This window comes from Nycticebus coucang, chromosome 5 (assembly GCF_027406575.1).
Source record: "Nycticebus coucang isolate mNycCou1 chromosome 5, mNycCou1.pri, whole genome shotgun sequence".
NCBI classification, from domain to species: Eukaryota; Metazoa; Chordata; class Mammalia; order Primates; family Lorisidae; genus Nycticebus; species Nycticebus coucang.
Window position 1 is genome coordinate 78505899 of NC_069784.1, and position 20593 is coordinate 78526491.

Genomic DNA, 20593 nt, shown 5'->3' on the forward strand with positions numbered 1-20593 from the left:
AGGATGTGTTACCACTGTACCTGAGTCCCCTAGGGGAAATTACTTGTCTCAATTTTTCCTTCAAGTCGAGGTTCCCTTGGTTTCCCCAGTTGACCTGAGCAATCTACTTGTGTTCAGTTCACTTCAGCAGACATTTTATCTGTAAGCTTGCTATGTGCCAGGTGACATTTAGTGCTTTTAGTGCAAAATTAAGTAACCATCTTCCCAGATATCATTTATGCCTGGTTCAGAAGACATATATGTAAACCAGCTTCTTCCCCTTTCAGTGTAACAAAGGCATATAAACTATTAATATGATCTATAGAAATGTGTTATCTAACTTGAAAGACCAGTAGGCCAGAAAATGGGCATAATAATCCCTGGGGTGGAAGAGCACTACATCTTTCATGTTTGCGGTCCTTTGTGTTCCTTTGGGGAATAAATTTTAAAATGTGATCTCATAGTACATAGAATTTACAAGTACAAGCTTCTAGCTAGCCTTTAACTTATGGGAAGCTCAAATATCTAGTTTTGTTTGAATATACAGATTAATTTCTGATTCCCATAAGTTTGATTTCATTCCATCAAAAATCACAGCATATATGGTTTTATCCCAAATGATCTTATGGTATAGATCAATAATAACATAAAGTAGTGGGTATGGTGCATATTGTGGAATTCAGAAAACCTAAGTTCAAACCTCTTCCTTGACTCTTCTTTACTGTGTGACCTGGGAAAATTATTTAACCTTCACAAACATTTAAATTACAAATGTAGAATAACTGTAATAAGATTCCACTAAAGCCTATGAAAAGGTGTTCAACATTGTTAGACATTAGGAAATTATAAATGAAAACAACAGTGAGATACAACCACACACCTATTAGAACAACCAAAATCCAGAACACTGACAACACCAAATACTGGTAAGGATGCAGAGCAATAATAACTTTCATTTCTTTCTGGTGAGAATGCAAAGTGGAATAGCCACTTGGTAAGATAGTTTGAGTTTGACGTTTTCTTTCAAAGCTAAACATACTTTTACTCTACGATCCTGTAGTGATTCACGTTGGTATTCATGCAAATGAATTGAACAGTCTGTACACACAACAGAAGAGCACATGGATGTTTTAGGAGCTTTTATTTATAATGGCCCAAATTGGGAAGCAACCAAAATTTTCTTTAGTGGGTGTGTGGACATATCAACTGTGGCACATTAGCATATATTAACACAATGTAATCGTTCAGTACCAAAGAGAAATGAGCTCTAAAGCCATGACAAGACATGGAGGAAAATTAAATGCAGATCATCAAGTGAGAGAAATCAATCTACATACTAGAAGAAATATACATACTAGATATGTATATTTCTATACATACTACATACTAGAAGAAATGTAATATATTTCTTAATATATTGAATCTGAAAAGACTACATACTAGAAGAAATTTGTATATTACCAAATAAAAAAAACTAAAAAGATTATATTCCAATTGTATGACAGCCTAGAAAAAACAAGATTCTAGAGATATTAAAAAGACTTATACGGCTGCTAGGAATTAAAGTGGAGGTTAAGTTAAAGTGAGTAGATACAGTAGGGAGGATATTTAGAGCAGTGAAATTATTTTGTGTGATACGGTTAGAGTGGCGCGGTGGTGGCTTAAGGTGGTTGCTCAGATAATTGAAAAGATTGAGTAATGTTTTAGGAAGAAAAGGAAATTTTATTGAGAAAGATAGATGTATAGAGTAAGAGCAAGGTACAGGCTTACAGGGAAAGAAATGTCTTCCACAAACAGCAAAAGGCCCGCATAATCTCAGTAAGGAAAATGGGAAGGAGCAAAGGTTATGGCTAGAAGAGGGTCAGGCCTACCTTGTGGTTCAAAGGTCACCTTAGAACCAGAGTCTTACTATGCATGGACGACACATGAGCCTCTCCAAGAACCCATGGCAGGGGTGGTGGATCACATGACTAGTCCTAAGGCTGTTCTAGGTCACCCTAAAATTCTGTTATACCTGTTGCTGGGCTACAGTGTCTTCTCCAACCTTTTACTGTTGTCATGCTAAGTTCTGATGGCAGTTTAGTAGGATAGTCCCTTCTCCCAAGGTATGAGCAATCCTTGGGACAAAATTAAGGTGGAAGGCACCAAGATGGAGGCCTGGGGGCTCCTCCCATGTCCTCTTTCCGAGGATAATTCTTCCTAACTAGTTAAGTTCAATACAACGTTCCTAACTGTAACAGTGGATGTGCATCAGTATACATTGTCAAACTCAATGGATGTACCACACCAAGAATGAACCCTGGTGTAAACTGAGGACCTTGGGTGATGAGCTGCCAGTGCAGGTTCATCAGTTATAACCAACGTACTTATTTGGTGCTAGAAATTGGGAGAGGGGAGGCTGGGGCATGGTGGGGAGCAGGAGGCATATAGGAGATCTCTTTAGTTTCCACTCAGTTTTTCTGAGTGAACCTAAAACTGAAAAATAAGTGAACCTAAAACTGTTTGAAAAATAAAGTCTAGTTTTAAAACTCCATGGGAGCTAATTTTTTCCAGATTCCTTTTAATTAATCCCCCAAAGGACTTTAAATGTATTGTTAAATATATTTATAAATGAGGAAATCAAGAATTCACTAATTTATCACTAATTTTTTCAGTTAATATTTACTGAACTTTTACTTCTAGGAATTGTATTACATATGTGTGGTATTATGGTACATATACTATATATACACACACAATATGTTATATAATCTCTTTCTATCTGTGTGTGTGTGTATGTGTGTGTGTGTGTGTGTAGGAATTCCCACTACTATCTGCCTGGAGACAGCATGAACACATACACTATATATACAAGCTTTCCATAGTTTGAAGTTGACTATTTTAAATTGCACATGAACTTTATTGACACCCAGGATGTACACACACACATACACACATTGGTTCTATCTATGGTTCTTGGCTCATCACTTGCTGAGTATATTAGGCCTCTGAGCAGGCCTCAGGAAACAGAATTTTTTTGACCCTCTTCCGCCTTCTTTTCACTTGCCCTAAGGCAAGATTTGAATCTTCCCTGCTTTTCTGATTGTGTATCTTGAGACTCTCATTCCAGAAAGGGGTCTGCTGCATTCCCAGGAGGCCAACTACATTCTAATGGCTGTCCATCAAAAGCTTAGAGGACTGGGTTCTGAGAGCTTGCAAACAGCTGAACAGGTGGAGTTTTCTGGAGAAGGGCTCACCCAGGTCTGCATATATTTTCCTCATACTTCTCCCTGTGGCATCTCTTCCTATGTGTCCCTCCCACTGTTCTTTATGATGAGCGGGTAAACCTAAGTGTTTGCCTGACTTCTGAGAGAACGCAGGGTGGAGTCATGGGAATGTAAACATGAAGTTCCAGAGAGCTGGACTTGGCTACAGGTGTCTGAAAGGAGGGGAGCAGTTTTGTAAACTCAGCCCTCACTCTATGAGAGACCTCATGCTCTCTCCAGGCAGGTAGTGTTGGAATTGAATTACAGGGCACCCAGCTGGTGTCCACTGTTTGGTTTGGGAGGAATTCCTATATTTGGTCACAGAAATCTGTACTGATGATTGTGGTAAGAGAAGAGGAAAAATACTACACTATAAGAGGAAAAATAAGACACTATAATACATTTATACAGATGCTACGCTCTAGGAAGGATGATCTAAACCCAGTAAGCCAACAAATAAAAGAATTGAAGATGAATTAAACACCATGAGAAACTAAATGAAGGGTTGAGGGAGAGAATAACAGAGGAGATTCTCTTTTATTTAAGGACCTCAGGAAAAGGTTAACATTTATCTCTCTTGAGCCTTAAAGGAAGGAAGGCAGCTCACCATTTGAAGAGCATTATAAAACAAACAAATGCACAACATGTGAGAGGGCTTTGAAGCAGAAAATAGCTTAGTATTTGAGGAACTGAAAGAAAATGGAATTATCTAGCCTTTAAGAAAATGAGACTGCAGAGGGATAGGTAGATTCTAAGCCCTTAAGATGAATATTTTATTCATTTAACACGTTTCTTGAGCAGCAACTGATTGCCAGTGAGTTTTCTATGAACTTAGATAAATTAATAAACATAATCCCTAATGTCGCCACACTCACGTGTTTATACTATAATGGAAAGAGAAACAAACACACACGGACACAGCATGCACACAGTTAAAGTATAAATAGCTGGGCATGGTTGCTCAGGGTAGTTGCTTGGGCCTATAATTCCAGTTACTCCAGAGGCTGAGGAGGGAGGGTCCCTAGAGGCCAGGATTTCAAGACCAGCCTGGGCAACATAGAGACCTTATCTATAAAAATACATTAATAAATAAACAAATAAATATTTAGATAGAGAAAGTTCTATGAGGAAACAAAGCAGGGGAAAAGCCATGGACAGTAACTTAGAAGGGCAAGGTAACTGATAAAGGAGGTCAAACAGTTATGTTTGGGAACTCATCCTAGGAAAGGTTCTACATAGCTCCTTGATGCATGTCACTATGGTCACCTTTGAAGTCCTAATGTTGGCCACCTGGTGACTGAAGTGATAGTCAGCAAGAAGGTATATAGCACTTTTTCTAGAATTAGTTTGCAAACTTATTTGTCAGACTTCCAATAGTGTGGTTTCCTAAAGAGGTGATATTTGAGCAGAGAATTAAATAATGAGAAAGAAACAGCCCTGTGAAAATATTAGAATAGATCCTTCTAGTTAGAAAAGGAAAGAAAAAAAAGGCAGTGCAAAGACCTTGAGTCGCAAATAAGTTTGGAAATTCTGAAGGACTGGAAGAAGCCCAGTGTGTCTGGAACATAATGAGAGATGGGAGAATGGAAAGTTAAGGTCAGAGAGGAAAATATGCAGTAGGGGGTTACTGTGGGAATCCAGGTAGGAGATAAAGGTTACATGAACCCTAATGGTAAATAATTTAGTGGATTCAGAATATGTTTTAATGGAAGAACTTAGAGGATTTCCAAAGGATAGGACAGAGAATTTGAGAGTGATTCTTTGGCTTATATCTTGATTAATTTTTTGAGTTGTCATTTACCAGGATGAGAGCAAGTGGCAGTACAATAGGTTTTAGCACACATGGAAAGGAGTTGAATGTAATTCTAAATGCTTTGGAAATCTGTTGGGCAATTTGAAGCACTAGAGAGTTAATTCAGTGTATGCTTCATTCTTTTCATTGCTCTGTAGTGAATGAGCTAATTGAAAGGGAAGCAAGGACGATGGCTCAGTGATGGATTTGAGTAGCTATATGAAGAATGGTGCCATTTTCTGAAAGCAGAGATAACTGAAAAGGTGCACAAGTTTTGGGGGAAAACAAGAATTCCATTTGGGACATGTTAAATGTGAGATGTCTACAATACATAAAATCATGCAGACAAATTGCTGCTGGATGGGCGCCTAAGACTTGCAAGGAGAAGTCTTTGTCAAATATATCAGTTTTGAAGTTGTCAGTATAAAAGTGCTATTGGATTTGATGTGTGTGGATCAGATCAATTAGGGATAAATTTAAGGGGATTGGGCCCATAGTCAAATCTTTCGGAACATCAACATTTAACTGAGAAATTGTAAGAATGGACCAGGGACTATAGGCCACATAATCAAGTGAAATCAGAAAGGGGTTGATAGATTGTGGGAAAATGTGAGTTCACTGAAGGTTCTTGGTGAGATTGAAGAACTTATGTGTAAGTATTATTAAACAATGAATTTGATGAATAGTCTGTTTTAAATTCTAAGACAGAGGTAGCTAATTTGTGACAGATGCAGAAAATAGTTGTGATCATGAGAAAGACAAACTATTTTCAGTGAAGAGGAGAATTTGGTAATGAGGAGTGAAAGGATTAGATCAGCCAGGTTGGATACTTCATGGAGGTGATTTTGAATATATAGAGAATGATGATAGGAGTTAGAAAAGAAAGCAAAATTGCCATCCAGTAGTTAAATATTAAAAAATAAAAAAGCCTTCCTTTCCTACTTAATAAATCTTCTGCATTAGATTTCATCAGATGACAGTAATTACAGAAAGTCTGGTACAATGGGGTTAGCCTGAGCCTCAGAAGAACAGAAGTTACTACACAAGGCAGGGAACATATATATAGTTGGGAGGGGCAGGAATGAGGGGGATATGCCTCCACCCCTGAGATAGCACTGAAGATAATCTCTGAGAAAGAGGAGGGCAAAGGCTAAGCAGTGTCTTCAGGGTACAGTCCAGTAAAGCAGGAAAGTAAAACGGGCATTCTAAAAATCAGGTGAAGATATAGGACCGTGTGCTGAGGTCTAAACGGAGTTCTGCTGTGTTTAGGAGGATCAGTATAACAGGTGGTGAGAGGCTAGCGGACATGTGAAACAGTGTAGAGATAAGCTAGGTCTAAAGGGATAGGAGGAACGATGAGATTCGTCTTGGTTCTTTCTGAGGTGAGTATGAGCCAGCAGACACACTGATGTCATGTACAAAATTCCCACTGTAGGCATGCTGTCCCTCACAGGGGAACCTTTCGTCTCCAGGGTTGGGGAGGAGGGTGATCAGATTTCTAGGTGTACTGGCCTGGCAGCTTCCTATGCTTTTTCATTCTACAGTAGTTTTCTCTAAGAGAGCAGAGGTTTATCTCATGATCAAATAGTAGGTAGGGAACCCATTGCTCCTGGGTTTATTGATACACACTAGGCCATGCTGTTTCCTACATGCTCCTAATAAAATACCCTAATACATGGATTCTCTTTGCACTTAGTTAAATATACACTTTAAAAAATGTAGCTTGATTTTCAGAGACTCACTCTTTCTTTTTTTATTCTCATGTTGTTTAACGAACTCCCTGTCCTGGGTGTGACCTCGGCTGCTCTGTTTGCCATTGTCCTTTTCCTGGAACACTCCTACGTTATATTGATCTTAGGGCTTTTAACACAGTGTGTCCTTGACCTAAAATATTCCTGTTAGATTTTTCAAACAGCTAGACTCATTCTCATCTTTTGAATTCTACCTTATCTCTCTTCTCCTCAGAAAAGACTTTTAGATATATGACTCAATTTCGTCTTATCTCACCACGTACCTTGCTGTTGTTCTGTACCCCACTGACCTATTTTATGTTTCTATACCACTCTTCAGTGCCTAGAGATATGTGGTCTGTTTGTTTAGTCATTTATTATCTGTTTCCCTCTCTATATTAGGAACTTCACGGGTGAGAGATTTCTCTTTATATAGAAGACAGGCTTACAGAAAGTGATGCTGTTGCTCCAGAAAATGATGTTGAATAAATGCATAAATACTTAATAAATATTTGTTTCTTTCTCTGTGTTTTACAGTAGCCTAGTATTTTTCTACTATAATAAAATATCGTAGTTGTAATTTTCATGGTGATACACAGGGTGTCCAATACATTCATGTGCAATTTAAAAATAGCATGCAATTTAAAATTGCACACAAACTTCATGGCCACACTATGTACACATAGATCAAACAATCTCATTCCAACTCTCAGCCTTGCCTACTAGGCCATTAGTCAATAATTTTTTTCATTTATTTCATCCATAGATCCCACTGAAGCAGCATAGCAGATACTGATTAAATGGTATAATTTGAATTGAGATATTATAATTATGGTGAAATTAGATATTATATATTGCATATTATGTATCAATAGCATATACCATGTTATCTTTTAATTGTTAATTGTAGTATAAAATATATGTTGTAAGATATATACTATAGTCATATTTTATTATGTCAAGGTGGGATTATTCTAGCTAAATATTCTTATTCTTTTTCTAATAGTCCTTAAATATTGAATATCCTGTTCAAATATTCCTTAAATGATCTAAATATCTTCCTGATTAATATTCTGAATTAAATTAATTGCAATTAGAAGAAAATAAAGTTGACTGTTGTCTTACATTAATAAGACATTTTCTATCTTCAAGGAAAAGTTAAATTCTGGTGGTAAGTTCCATGATTAACTTGTTGATCTCGTTTGTTTTTGTTGAATGTTTTCAGGAAGAACCCTATGTCCTGTTTAAGAAGTCTGACAAACCTCTCTATGGTAATGATCGATTTGAGGGCTATTGCATTGATCTCCTCAGAGAATTATCTACAATCCTTGGCTTTACATATGAAATTAGACTTGTGGAAGATGGGAAATATGGAGCCCAAGATGATGCCAATGGACAATGGAATGGAATGGTTCGTGAACTGATTGATCATGTAAGTCTCTTTTCTTATTATTTATTTGGTAGATAGCCACAGGTGTACTCTTGTTTTTTGTTTTCTTTATCTTAATGGGTTAATACCTACAAAGAGCAGTAATATATTTCAAGTATGCATCACCTTCAGTAATTTTATTCAAAGTAGATATTACCTTTGTCACTGAATATAAAGAATCAAAGAGGGGTATATAGTTCTAAATTATAAATCGAAACATGATTTCCCAGTAATGAATTTCTTTTTCACTTTTGCAATGCTAATTTTCTTTGTTTTTTTTTTTTTTTTGTAGAGACAGAGTCTCACTTTATGGTCCTCGGTAGAGTGCCGTGGCCTCACACAGCTCACAGCAACCTCCAACTCCTGGGCTTAAGCGATTCTCTTGCCTCAGCCTCCCGAGTAGCTGGGACTATAGGCGCCCACCACAACGCCCAGCTATTTTTTGGTTGCAGTTCAGCTGGGGCCGGGTTTGAACCCGCCACCCTCGGTATATGGGGCTGGTGCCTTACCGACTGAGCCACAGGCGCCGCCCTTGCAATGCTAATTTTCTAATCAGCAGAGACAATGAGTGATGCAAACTCTAAATTTTATGATAAAAGTTTTCTAGGCTTGGGCTGGATACTTACCTTTGAGATGAGATAATTATATCTATATGAAAAAAGCATAGAATAAGATACTGTATTAAAAGTAAAATGATAATATCAAACATATGGAAGCAGAAATGAGAAAATTTTTAAATGAATAAGTCAACCATTCCTAATTGGCCAGGAAAGCATTATTTTTAAAGTTCTGTTTATGTCAATACATCTTTTTGAAATATATTCTTATTATTGTGTAACATAACATGGTATTTGATTTTGTGTTTTATCATATTTAAATTTATTTTGACATTTTTCATAATATTAAGGCATATAATTATCGTCAAAAGAGAAAATGTTTTTATTTTTGCTATAATGACTACTTTGAGGTTTTACATATGTTAATACTAATTTAAAAAAAATGGATGTCCCTGCTTTATTAGAGCACTGAACATTATTTTTCCCCATTCATGTTGCCTAATGGTGAATTTTATTTTTTTGAATTTCCCCATACTTATGTTATAGTTATTATTATGACCAATTTGAGTTACACATAAGACTAAAAGTGAAGAAATTTATTTTCCTTGTGTAATTCCTTGAACATCTTTTTTTTAGTAATTGTTCTAATGCTATAATTAATCTACATTTCTAAAATACATTATTTAAAAAATTTGCATAAAAAATTTGTATTGGATACATTTCAAATTGATAATACATGTCCTACAGTAGCAGAAGTAAAGAGAAAAACAGCAATCTACTTTGTTTTTTCTGTATATAATCCTGTATATAATCGCTTGCTCTTTTTAATATTTTGAACTCAAAGAATTCTTCCCATTGGGCTGACCAGCTTTGAGTTTTTATGATTGTGACTTCAGCCATTCTATGTGATGATTTTGATTGGCTATAAAAAGTTGATAATTGCCCCAGGGGATCATGCCTATAATCCCAACACTTCGGGAGGCTGAGGCAGGAGGATCGTTTGAGCCTGTGATTTCAAGGCTGTAGTGAGATGTGATGGGGATACTGCACTCCAGCGTGGGTGACAGAGTGAGACCTTATCTCTTTAAAAAAATTAATTATCTTTCTATGCCTTTAGTCTAATTAGGATCTAAATTAGGAGATTATTTCACTGCTCTGTATTGTGATATATAACTTGTAGCCTTCATCTGCTTCAAACATACTGAAGGTAACTGGGAGACATAAATAATAAAAGTGCAAAAAGTTTTTGCTATTGAAATAATGATACAAATATTCCACAATGTTTCCCAACAAATGTTAAACTCAAGCACCATGCTCCTTAGAGAACATGGCTACATATTTTTCAAATGCTTTTATTCTTATATTGCCTTCCAAAGGCTCCAGTGAAAGATTCTACTCAAGGACCAACTACCAAAATAAATAGTGCCATACTTGCTTGAAATTAAAGCATAGTTAGTTTTTGTATAATATTTTATGCAATATTTTATCACATTTTTCATTCTTAAAAGCAAGCGTAGCTATTGAGCCTGATATGGCAGAGATGTGTACACAGAGACTTGCTAATGCAGTTACTGTATTAAGTTGGGCATAAATTTTCCTTGTAGCTTCAGGTCATATGTTCCTTATAGCTAATAACTTATTTAGGGCTCATGAGACAACTATTGTGAGTATGATATTCATAAAGCCAACAAGAATTATTCATTAGCACAAGGGAAATCACCTAAGCTGCAATAAGCTAGCACATGTTGTTATGGGACTGCTTAAAGTGACAAGGGCAGTTAAATTACTTTCAAATCCCTGGTGATGTTTGCCTTGGTGTTGGAAAACCCCAGGAAGATCTATGCTTCTAGACATCCTTGCATAAGCTAATAAAGCAATACTCTATCTATGCAGGTTAAAAATGGAACTCAGATCTGTCTTCATCTTCTAGTTTTTCACCAATCCACGTAGCTCAAACCATTGATGTTTCATTATATCTTTAATGTACTTCCTGTCTCTGAAATTGTCTCCAGGAATCCATCTATATTATCATCACATTTTCATTTCATCACCAATGTTTTCTTAAAGCTTTCCCACTGAAAACATCACATGTGTCCTCAAAGAGTAAAATCAATATTTTCCAGTACTCATGTCGACCTTTAGTTGCTTTCTCACCATCCCTGACACTCAGCGGTTCATGCCATTCTCAGCTCTCTCTCAGCTTTGTCACCGGTTCCCAGCCCCCCTCCAGTGCTGGGCCCCTGCTCCGCAGACTTTCCTGGCCACTCTGCTCCTTTAAAGAGTCTACTTTTCAGGACCCCAGTAGAGCTACTATTTCTCGTGCTTAATCAGACACTCCTTATTAGTTAAAAGTCTTTTTTATCTATACACAGGCTAACCCCCAGCTGGAGGCAAATTTTCAGGCTTTGCTAAAATCAGTGATCTGCCAGGGATTCTCTCATCAAGTGTCATAATGCTGATAAAATATTTGAGGAACTACTGTGCACTTGTGCACTCATGGTCTGCAGATCAATAGTTACTTCTTCAGTGTGCAAATTTGGGTCTCTTTCTCTCTCTCTCCCTCTCTCTTGTGTAGCCTCAGGAAATTTACTTATTCTGACTTTTCTGACTTGATGTACTTCGATTATGTATATGATGGAAATAATGATACTCACCTTATAAGATGCTGGTGTGGATTAGATGACAATGTGTGAGACAGGAGCAGTGTTTAGTCTTATTTAACGTAATCAAAGACATCAGTGTGACAGCAGAGAGGAGGACAGATGAAGGAGACACAGGAGGGGGGAAGGACGATGATAGGAAGAAAGAACAGTTAAATGCTGTAGGACAGTGCTGCTGATCCCGCTCTGTACCCATTATGGATCTCATGTCCGTTGTGCCTCTTGTAAAAAGCTCCCAGCACTGATTGATTGATACAACATGATACATACTCATGTTTACAAATGCAGATTTTTTTTTTTAATCTAACCTCATGGGGGGATGGGGAACCTGCAGCTCTGGGGCCACGTGCTTTCTGTATTCTAGAGTGTAGCCTTTTGACTGAATCCAAATTTTATAGGACCAATCCCTCAACTAGGCTAGTCAAAAAACTACTACTTAACCTGGTATTTAACTCAAGAAAGAAAATTTAAAATTTTAATTTTAAGACTGGGCTATCTACCCTGTTTCCCCGAAAATAAGACAGTGTCTTATATTAAGGTGTGCTCCCAAAGATGTGCTAGGTCTTATTTTCAGGGGACGTCTTATCTTTCCTGAGTAGGTCTTGTTTTCGGAGGATGTCTTATTTTCGGGGAAACAGGGTAGTAGGTTTTCAGATCACACTTGAGAGCTAACTTTAATTTGGGGCCTGAATGCATTGCAGAGGCCTTGGTGTGCTGCCTGAAAAATAGGAAACACTCAAAACAAGTTGTTGTTTTATTCCAATTATTATTACTGGTAATGTATCCAAAGTGGTACCATTTGGTAAATGTTGTTTTATCTTGGCTATTAAACACAATGAGCTAGTGTACAAGATGACTGTTGAATCATGATTATCATATATTTAGAACAAATAAATTGATGATATGCATGCTTTTCAGAGAAAAGGAACACTTTTCAAAATAATCACAAGTAAAACCTGAGAGATTTTTAAAGCCACATTATCTGACCTCTTAACCTCATTAGAATTGTCTCGATTAGACTTTAAGAAGTATTTTAAAGGGTAAACATTTCAAAATAAAATTTAGCTCTTTTAGAGATGCTGAAGAACATTACAACTTTGTTGGGTTTAATGAGATTTGTGTTTTAAATACCATTAACTATTTGAAGATGGTAAAAAGTGCATTAGGCAATCATTGTTTTTTAATGGTGACCTTTATGTAACTTCAGATGTTGAAATTTTAAATGCAAACAAAAACTTGATCTTTTGATAGATTTTTATTAAAAAAACAGAGTGAGAAAGACATTCTATTGACAGTTTATAAAACAACTATGGTAAAGTGAGAAGTTCTGTTGAAATCTAATTTACTCTAATGTTACACTAATTTTGAGAAGACCCATGATGCTTGGTTTTTCAGCTGTCTGAGTGTTTCCCATGTTTAACATTATCAAGCCTTTTATGATTCATAAATAAGCCTTAGAGAACCTCACTACACTGTGCTTTTTGCCTCCTGATTGCTCTTTCACTGTATCCTAGGAAGGAAGTACAATATTTGTTTTTCAGGGAACTTAAAAAGGCTCCAGGTATTATTTTAAAAAGACTGAATCAAAAAAACAGTTTCAGTTAAAAAAGAATTGACTTGCTCCTCCATAGTCTTAAATTTTGATAGGATATTGTTTAATTTTGCATTCTGGTTCAAGCACGCTAGTACTTCGGGTAAAAACAAACAAACAAGAAAATCACCACCAATAAGAACACAAGAAAACTTTTGGATAGTAGTAATATTTTTATTACTACTGTTTTATTTTTAATCTTAGCAAAAATAATTAAAATCAGATTTTTTTTAATCTTAGGAAAAATTATTAAAAATAAGAAGTGCAAAGTTACTTATAATTCTCTATGATGTAGAAGTGACAACTGTTAACCTGTTTATTAACTGTATTTCTAGGGTCTTTTTGTGTGTGTGTGTGTGAGACAGAGTCTTAAGCTTTCGCTCTGGATAGAGTGCTGTGGCATCACAGCTCACAGCAAACTGTAACTCTTGGGCTTAAGTGATTCTCTTGCTTCAGCCTCCCAAGTAGCTGGGACTATAGGTACCGCCACAATGCCCAGCATTTTTTTTTTTTTTTTTTGGTTGCAGTTGTCATTGTTGTTTTAGCTGGCCTAGGCCGGGTTCAAACCCGCCAGCCTCGGTGTGTGTAGCTGGCTCCCTATCCACTGAACTATGGGTGCCGCTCTGTCTTTTTTTATTATAAAGGTTATAAAATATTTTAAATAACGTTGAAGTTCCTTAACCACATAACTTTCTCAATTTAGTAATTTTCTAAATCATTCGTAGAAGATAAAATTACATTTTCTTTAGCCCCCTTCCAGAGGTATCCTAAGTTTGGGATTCTCCTGATGCATTTTGTATAAGTTGTTCAGGGGTTCTCTGTGACAGGATGTATCCTTTTTGTTTCACCAGTCTTCTACTGATGGACATTCTGCAATGATAGACAACACTGTCAGGAAGGTGCACATCTTATCTCTTGGAGTACCTACATAATATCTCGAAAGGGACATACTGACAGAGAAATCGTGGGTCAGCATTCATGTATTTTTTCATTTTCATTAGATATTGAAAACAGTATTCTCCAAATTGTCTTACCAATTTACATTTCTACCAGTTGCTCATGAGAGTTTCTATTACTCTAAAAAATTACTTGAGATTTTCACCATTTGACTATTGGAGGTCCAATAGTCTAGTGTCAAATGGAATCAATCTGCTTTAGTTGTCTACTCCCTGATCACCAGCCTGTCTTTCCCTCCATACAGAAGGACTTCTTAGTTTTCCTTTTTCTGACTGTGCCATCTGCTGCACAGTGATTTGTTATATTTTGTGGATGCCTATGAGGCAAATATTTCTCCTGGTTACTTTTCTTTTATGGCTGATGAAACTTTCGTGCCTTGTTGGAGACATTCTTCCTTACCTATTCATAAAGATATTCTCTTCTTAAATGTGTTTTTCATATTTAGTTCTTTCATTAACTGACCTACAGTGTGTTCTTTAAGTAAGTCCACACTGATTGGACCTCCACTTAAGTAAGCCTGAATCCCTGTCACACCCTTCATGAAGCTAGACTCCTAAAATACTCAAAGCTATAAGGTATTTACCAATAATTTTATTTCTTGATTTATTTATTTGATTTTTACTTTTAAGAGAAATGCTGAGATTATCTCAGACATTAAAGATATTAGGAATTAGCAAAGCACATGACCCTTTTAAAAAGGGCTAATGTAGTTCTTTTTGACTGAACATCTTTCTAAAGTGAATTTAAGCAGCAATTTATTAAAAGTGAAAACTAACTGCCAAATAGTTCAGAGCAACTTAATTCAGAAACATAGGATATCACAAGCCAGTGTAATTCTGACTGTTATAATAGATTCATTGGAACCATATACTGAATGTCTATTCTGAGAAAGAACCTGTGTAGTGATAGCATTCATGATATTGCTCAAATATAATTATGATATTTTATTTAAAAACACAAAGACATGTTAAATTCTTCTTTTTCTGCTAACATAATAAAGAATTCCTACTCGTATATAGCTCCACAGTAACACAGAGGTAATGTTTAAAAATATGTGTGTTTTGGTCGGTGCCTGTGGCTCAAAGGAATAGGGTGCCGGACCCATATGCTGGAGGTGGCGGGTTCAAACCCAGCCCCGGCCAAAAATTGCAAAAGAAAGTAAAAATATGTGTGTTTTTAAAATTTAAAAATGACTTTAAAAAAACATTTTCTCTATATTCTTGCTATGATACATTTTTAGCATGTTTGAAGGAATTTATAATAGAACCTCTGTAAGTTGACTACCCAAGGGACTATAACACACTTGTCAGCAAACAGTGGTGGTCAACATAAGGAAGTAGGCGTACTGTACTGATTTATTCATGTAGTGTATGTCCTGTAGGGAGGTGGTCAACTATGGAGTTTCTACTGTATTTCACTAATAACAATCTTTGATAATTTGCTTTAATTGAAATAGAGAGCTAATGATTATTTTATTTTCCAATGGTAGTATGTTATTGAATAAATATTCCCTATGTATACCTAGTTCTTCAAATATGATTTCTAACTTAAGATATTTAAAATAGCTGTAAAATATCTTAGACATAAATAGTGCCAGAAAAAAATCACAAGGACCTAATTTGAAAATTAAGAAAAAGTAAAATACTAAGTTGATATTATAAGTCTCTCATAAATGTATAGAGACTTCTATACACTCCTGTATATCCGACACATAATTTTGCCTCCTACCAAACAGTAAGCAAGTTTTCAGTCTTGTAATTCAAGGTGTTGACACTATTATTTACCACAGGCAAGGCTTCTTAATAAAAGAAAGTTTTTTAAAGCTTCTCTAATGAACAAAGGAAATCAGATTGGAATGGAAAGGGTTTTAAATTGGGAATTTGATGACACAAAGAAAATATTATGTAGAAATGAAATTAGAAATATAAATTAAGGGTAAAGGAACTTGAAGGAAAAATATCCAAAATTTAGATTATTTGAAGTAAATAATGATTTTGTGTTTGATTCAGAGAGTGAATTTACAGTGATACTACTAAAGCAATGGCCTGAATAAATTGTTTTTCTGTGAAAAATGGAATATCTCTCTGTTATTAAATAATAAATACTGATTTGTACCCGTTATTACCAGAAAAGCAGAATAAATATAACTGAAAGGTTAAACAAATGTGCCTTTTAAAATATGGTGTTTCTGGTGCAGAGCAAGATGGCAGACTAGAAACATCTTTTTACTAGCCACTGAAGGGGAGGCAGGGAAAAGAATACTCCTACACCTCTGGCTACGGGAACCCACCCAGGGACATCACTACCACTACTTGGGCACAGTGAATAAGTAATGCTCTACAGGAACAAGCAAGGGTGCCTGGAGCTGAGGAAATTCAGCACAGAAAGAGAGCACTTGGACACGGGCAGAGACCAGTTGCCAGCCTGCTCAGGGAGGACTGGGGATAAAAATGGGCTGTTCTGCAGTTTTTTGGTTTGGGGATAATATAATCACTGGAGAGGCCCTGGAAGGTTTAAATGAATGGGTGGACTTGAACAGTGTCCAGAGGCTGGGATTGAATGCCAGGTGGGGTAGATCTACCATCAGCTTGGCTGTTATCTGGGTGCCGCCTTTATGGGAAGACCATGTGGGAGAAATAGTCCACAGGGTCCTCGTGCATGTCTACTTCTGGCATACCTGTTGAGTTTGGGCATCAGTTCTTGGGATAAACTGAGAGGCCCTAGGAATTGATGCAGGGAAACTGTCTGACATGCTTTCTAAAGAATCTGGTGAGAGCTTTAGAACCCCAGTCTGTGGGGACTGAATACTGATGAAGAAACCAGGCCATGATTGAGGGAAATTAAGCCAGGAACACAGGACCAGATCTCTTCCTCTGCAACTATAGAGTGGCTTCTGGCCCTAATTTTTCACAAAATGATGTATGATCTCCATCTCCTAACACCATAGAGCCAACTGGTGTAAAAGCATGCGTGTGCGCGCGCGCACTCTCTCTCTCTCTCTCCATATATATATTTTTATATATGTAGTTATACACACACATATATATTCCTTTGTTTTTTCTCCTTTTTATATTGGTTGTATTTTTATTTTTTCATTTTTATATTTGTCAATAGCAAGGGATCCTCCATTTTTGTTATAGATTTTCAATCCCTTTATTATCCCTTTCTTTTTTTTTTATTGTTGGGGATTCATTGAGGGTACAATAAGCCAGGTTACACTGATTGCAATTGTTAGGTAAAGTCCCTCTTGCAATCATGTCTTGCCCCCATAAACTGTGACACACACCAAGGCCCCACCCCCTCCTTCTGTCCCTCTTTCTGCTTTTCCTCCCCCCCCATAATCTTAATTGTCATTAATTGTCCTCATATCAAAATTGAGTACATAGGATTCATGCTTCTCCATTCTTGTGATGCTTTACTAAGAAGAATGTCTTCCACTTCCATCCAGGTTAATACGAAGGATGTGAAGTCTCCATTTTTTTTAATGGCTGAATAGTATTCCATGGTGTACATATACCACAGCTTGTTAATCCATTCCTGGGTTGGTGGACATTTAGGCTGTTTCCACATTTTGGCGATTGTAAATTGAGCTGCAATAAACAGTCTAGTACAAGTGTCCTTGTGATAAAAGGATTTTTTTCCTTCTGGGTAGATGCCCAGTAATGGGATTGCAGGATCAAATGGGAGGTCTAGCTTGAGTGCTTTGAGGTTTCTCCATACTTCCTTCCAGAAAGGTTGTACTAGTTTGCAGTCCCACCAGCAGTGTAAAAGTGTTCCCTTCTCTCCACATCCAGGCCAGCATCTGTAGTTTTGAGATTTTGTGATGTGGGCCATTCTCACTGGGGTTAGATGATATCTCAGGGTTGCTTTGATTTGCATTTCTCTAATACAAAGAGATGATGAACATTTTTTCATGTGTTTATTAGCCATTCGTCTCATCTTTAGAGAAGGTTCTATTCATGTCTCTTGCCCATTGATATATGGGATTGTTGGATTTTTTCATGTGGATTAATTTGAGTTCTCTATATTATCCTTTTTTTTTTTATTTCTTTCCTTTTTCCTCTCTTTTGGTAGAGATTTATCTACTTTTTTCATCTTTTCCAAAAAATTTGTTATACAACACATAAGATATCCCTTTTCTTCATTATCCTACATAATTATATATTCAATATTCTTTTTTTTTTTTTGTAGAGACAGAGTCTCACTTTATGGCCCTTGGTAGAGTGCCGTGGCCTCACACAGCTCACAGCAACCTCCAACTCCTGGGCTTAAGTGATTCTCTTGCCTCAGCCTCCGGAGTAGCTGGGACTACAGGCGCCCGCCACAACGCCCGGCTATTTTTTGGTTGCAGTTCAGCCGGGGCCGGGTTTGACCCCGCCACCCTCGGTATATGGGGCCGGGCACCTTACCGACTGAGCCACAGGCGCCACCCTATATTCAATATTCTTCGTTTATTTATTTATTTTTTTCTTTTCTCTGAGTGCTGGGCTTCATAACAGTGGTCTGGATAGGGCATCACAGCATTGATCTGGCTTTGGGAGGTCAAGAATTCATGTTCTAGGGTATCCTTCTAGCTTTGGCCATTGGAAAGACAGTTTTGACAAGTCCCCACTGCAACATACTAACGAATGGTCAATTTTTATTACTTATTAATTCAAATTATTTATTTATTTAGTTTATTTTTTGTTTATTTTTTTATCTTTCCATATTTGTCAGAGATGGGAGTCTTCCTTTTCCCAGGTAGAAAGGAACTCCTGACTTCGAGAAACCAACTCAACCAGCCCCCTAAATTTCTAGAGTAGTGAGTGTATTCATAGCATCTTGCTAAACAACACCATTACTCCTGTCACTCTCTTTCTTTTCTTCTCCCCCCTTTACCCCTTAATCACTTCTTTCTTCCTTCTCAGTCTTTACCCTTCTTTTCCTTTTGTCATTATACCAAAAGGCGACTTGAACACCTAAGCTCTGAGATAAGATAATTTAAAGTAAAGGAAATAGTGAGAAGGAAAAAGTAGAGGAAATAAGTGAACAAGAAGAAAACACACATGAGGAAGAACCAACAGAAAAATCCTGGCAACATGAAAAAACCATAACAGTGCAATCTGTCCCCCACCCCCAACCAAGAGACCATGAGACCGCTACCGCAAGAGGATTCCACCTAAAAGAATTAATGGAAATGACATCTAAAATATAGATGGCAAAGGCATTGAAGGACATTAACAAAAAAGTGGAAAAAGAGAACCAAAAAGTGGACAAAAGATATGAATAATAGAGAAAAGATAGAACACAGCTTAAGGAATTGAAGGAATCAGTCTGGGAATGCAGATGCAGTAGAAAGTATCAATAATAGATTAGACCATAGAGAAGAAAGACTCTCAGAGCTAAAGTAGAAAGCTCTTGAGCTAACCCATGTTGTTAAAGAGGCAGAAAAGAATAGAAACAAAGCAGAACATTCCCTCAGAGAATTTTGGGACTTCAGGATGCATTCAAACATATGAATTATAAGGGGAAGAATGTCCCAAAGGAATGGAAGCCTTATTGGAGGATATCATAAATGAAAATTCCCCAAGTTTTATTAAAGATTCCAAAATACTCCTTTTAGAGGGATACTGAAACCTGGGTCATTTCCACAGAAACTGAGCATCTCCAAGACACATTAAATACTGAAAGTCAAGGCAAAAGAAAAAATTCTGCAAGCAGCCAGGAGTAAGTGACAATTAACCTACAGGGGCAGATCCATTAGGGTGACAGTAAACTGTTTAGCTGAAAATTTTCAAGCTAGAAGAGAATGGTAATCTACCTTTCTGGGTAATCTGCCCAGAATTCTGTATCTTGCTTAATTAAGCTTCAAAATTCAGGGTGAAATCAATTATTCGACCGATATAAAAACATTGAGGAAATTTGCCACAAGAAGACCAGCTCTGCAGGAAATACTCAGACCTATTTGCCACACTGACCATCATAATGGATCACCACTAAAGTAAACACACAGAAACTAAAGGATAAATCTTAGCTGCCATAGTGGTGTAAAGGATAAAACTAAGCAAAGGAGTTTCACAAAATAAGATAAATAGGATTCCACCACATTTATCAATTCTCTCAATAAGAGTAAATGGCTTGATTTCCCCCAATTAAGAGGCACAGGCTGGCACAAGACATCCATATGTTTTCTTAAGGAAACAGACCAAAACTCAAAGGAAAAATCTAGACTTAGGGTAAAGAGATGGAAAACAATATTTCAGGCAAATGGAAATCAGAAGGAGATGTTGTAATCTCATTTTCAGATATAAGTGAATTTAAAGCAACTAAAGTTAAGAAAAAGATGGTAACTTCATTCTGCTCAAGGGAACAATACAACAAGAGAATATTTCGATTCTAAATATGTATGCACCCAACTTAAATACTCCTAGATTTATGAAATAGACCTTAAATAGTCTGAGCAATGTGATATTACATAACACCATAATAGCTAGGGACTTTAACACCCCTCAAGCAGAACTGGACAGACCCTCTAGTCAGAAACTAAACAATGATACGAGGGACTAAAATGTGACCTGAGAACAAATGTGCTTAATAGACATATACAGAACACAAAATCCCAAAGCTAAAGAATATATGTTCTTCTCATCAGCCCTTGGAACATTTTCCAAAAT

General features: G+C 36.8%; 1 protein-coding gene across 5 annotated transcripts in view; it reads left to right on the plus strand.

The window, feature by feature from the left end:
* Window positions 1-20593, plus strand: part of GRIK2 (glutamate ionotropic receptor kainate type subunit 2) — a 735964-nt gene that overhangs the window by 496477 nt on the left and 218894 nt on the right. For all 5 annotated transcript variants that reach the window (XM_053592072.1, XM_053592073.1, XM_053592074.1 and 2 more), the window contains one exon: window positions 7972-8178. In XM_053592072.1, coding sequence (XP_053448047.1) covers window positions 7972-8178 — 207 coding nt within the window. The remainder of the gene's footprint in view (window positions 1-7971; window positions 8179-20593) is intronic.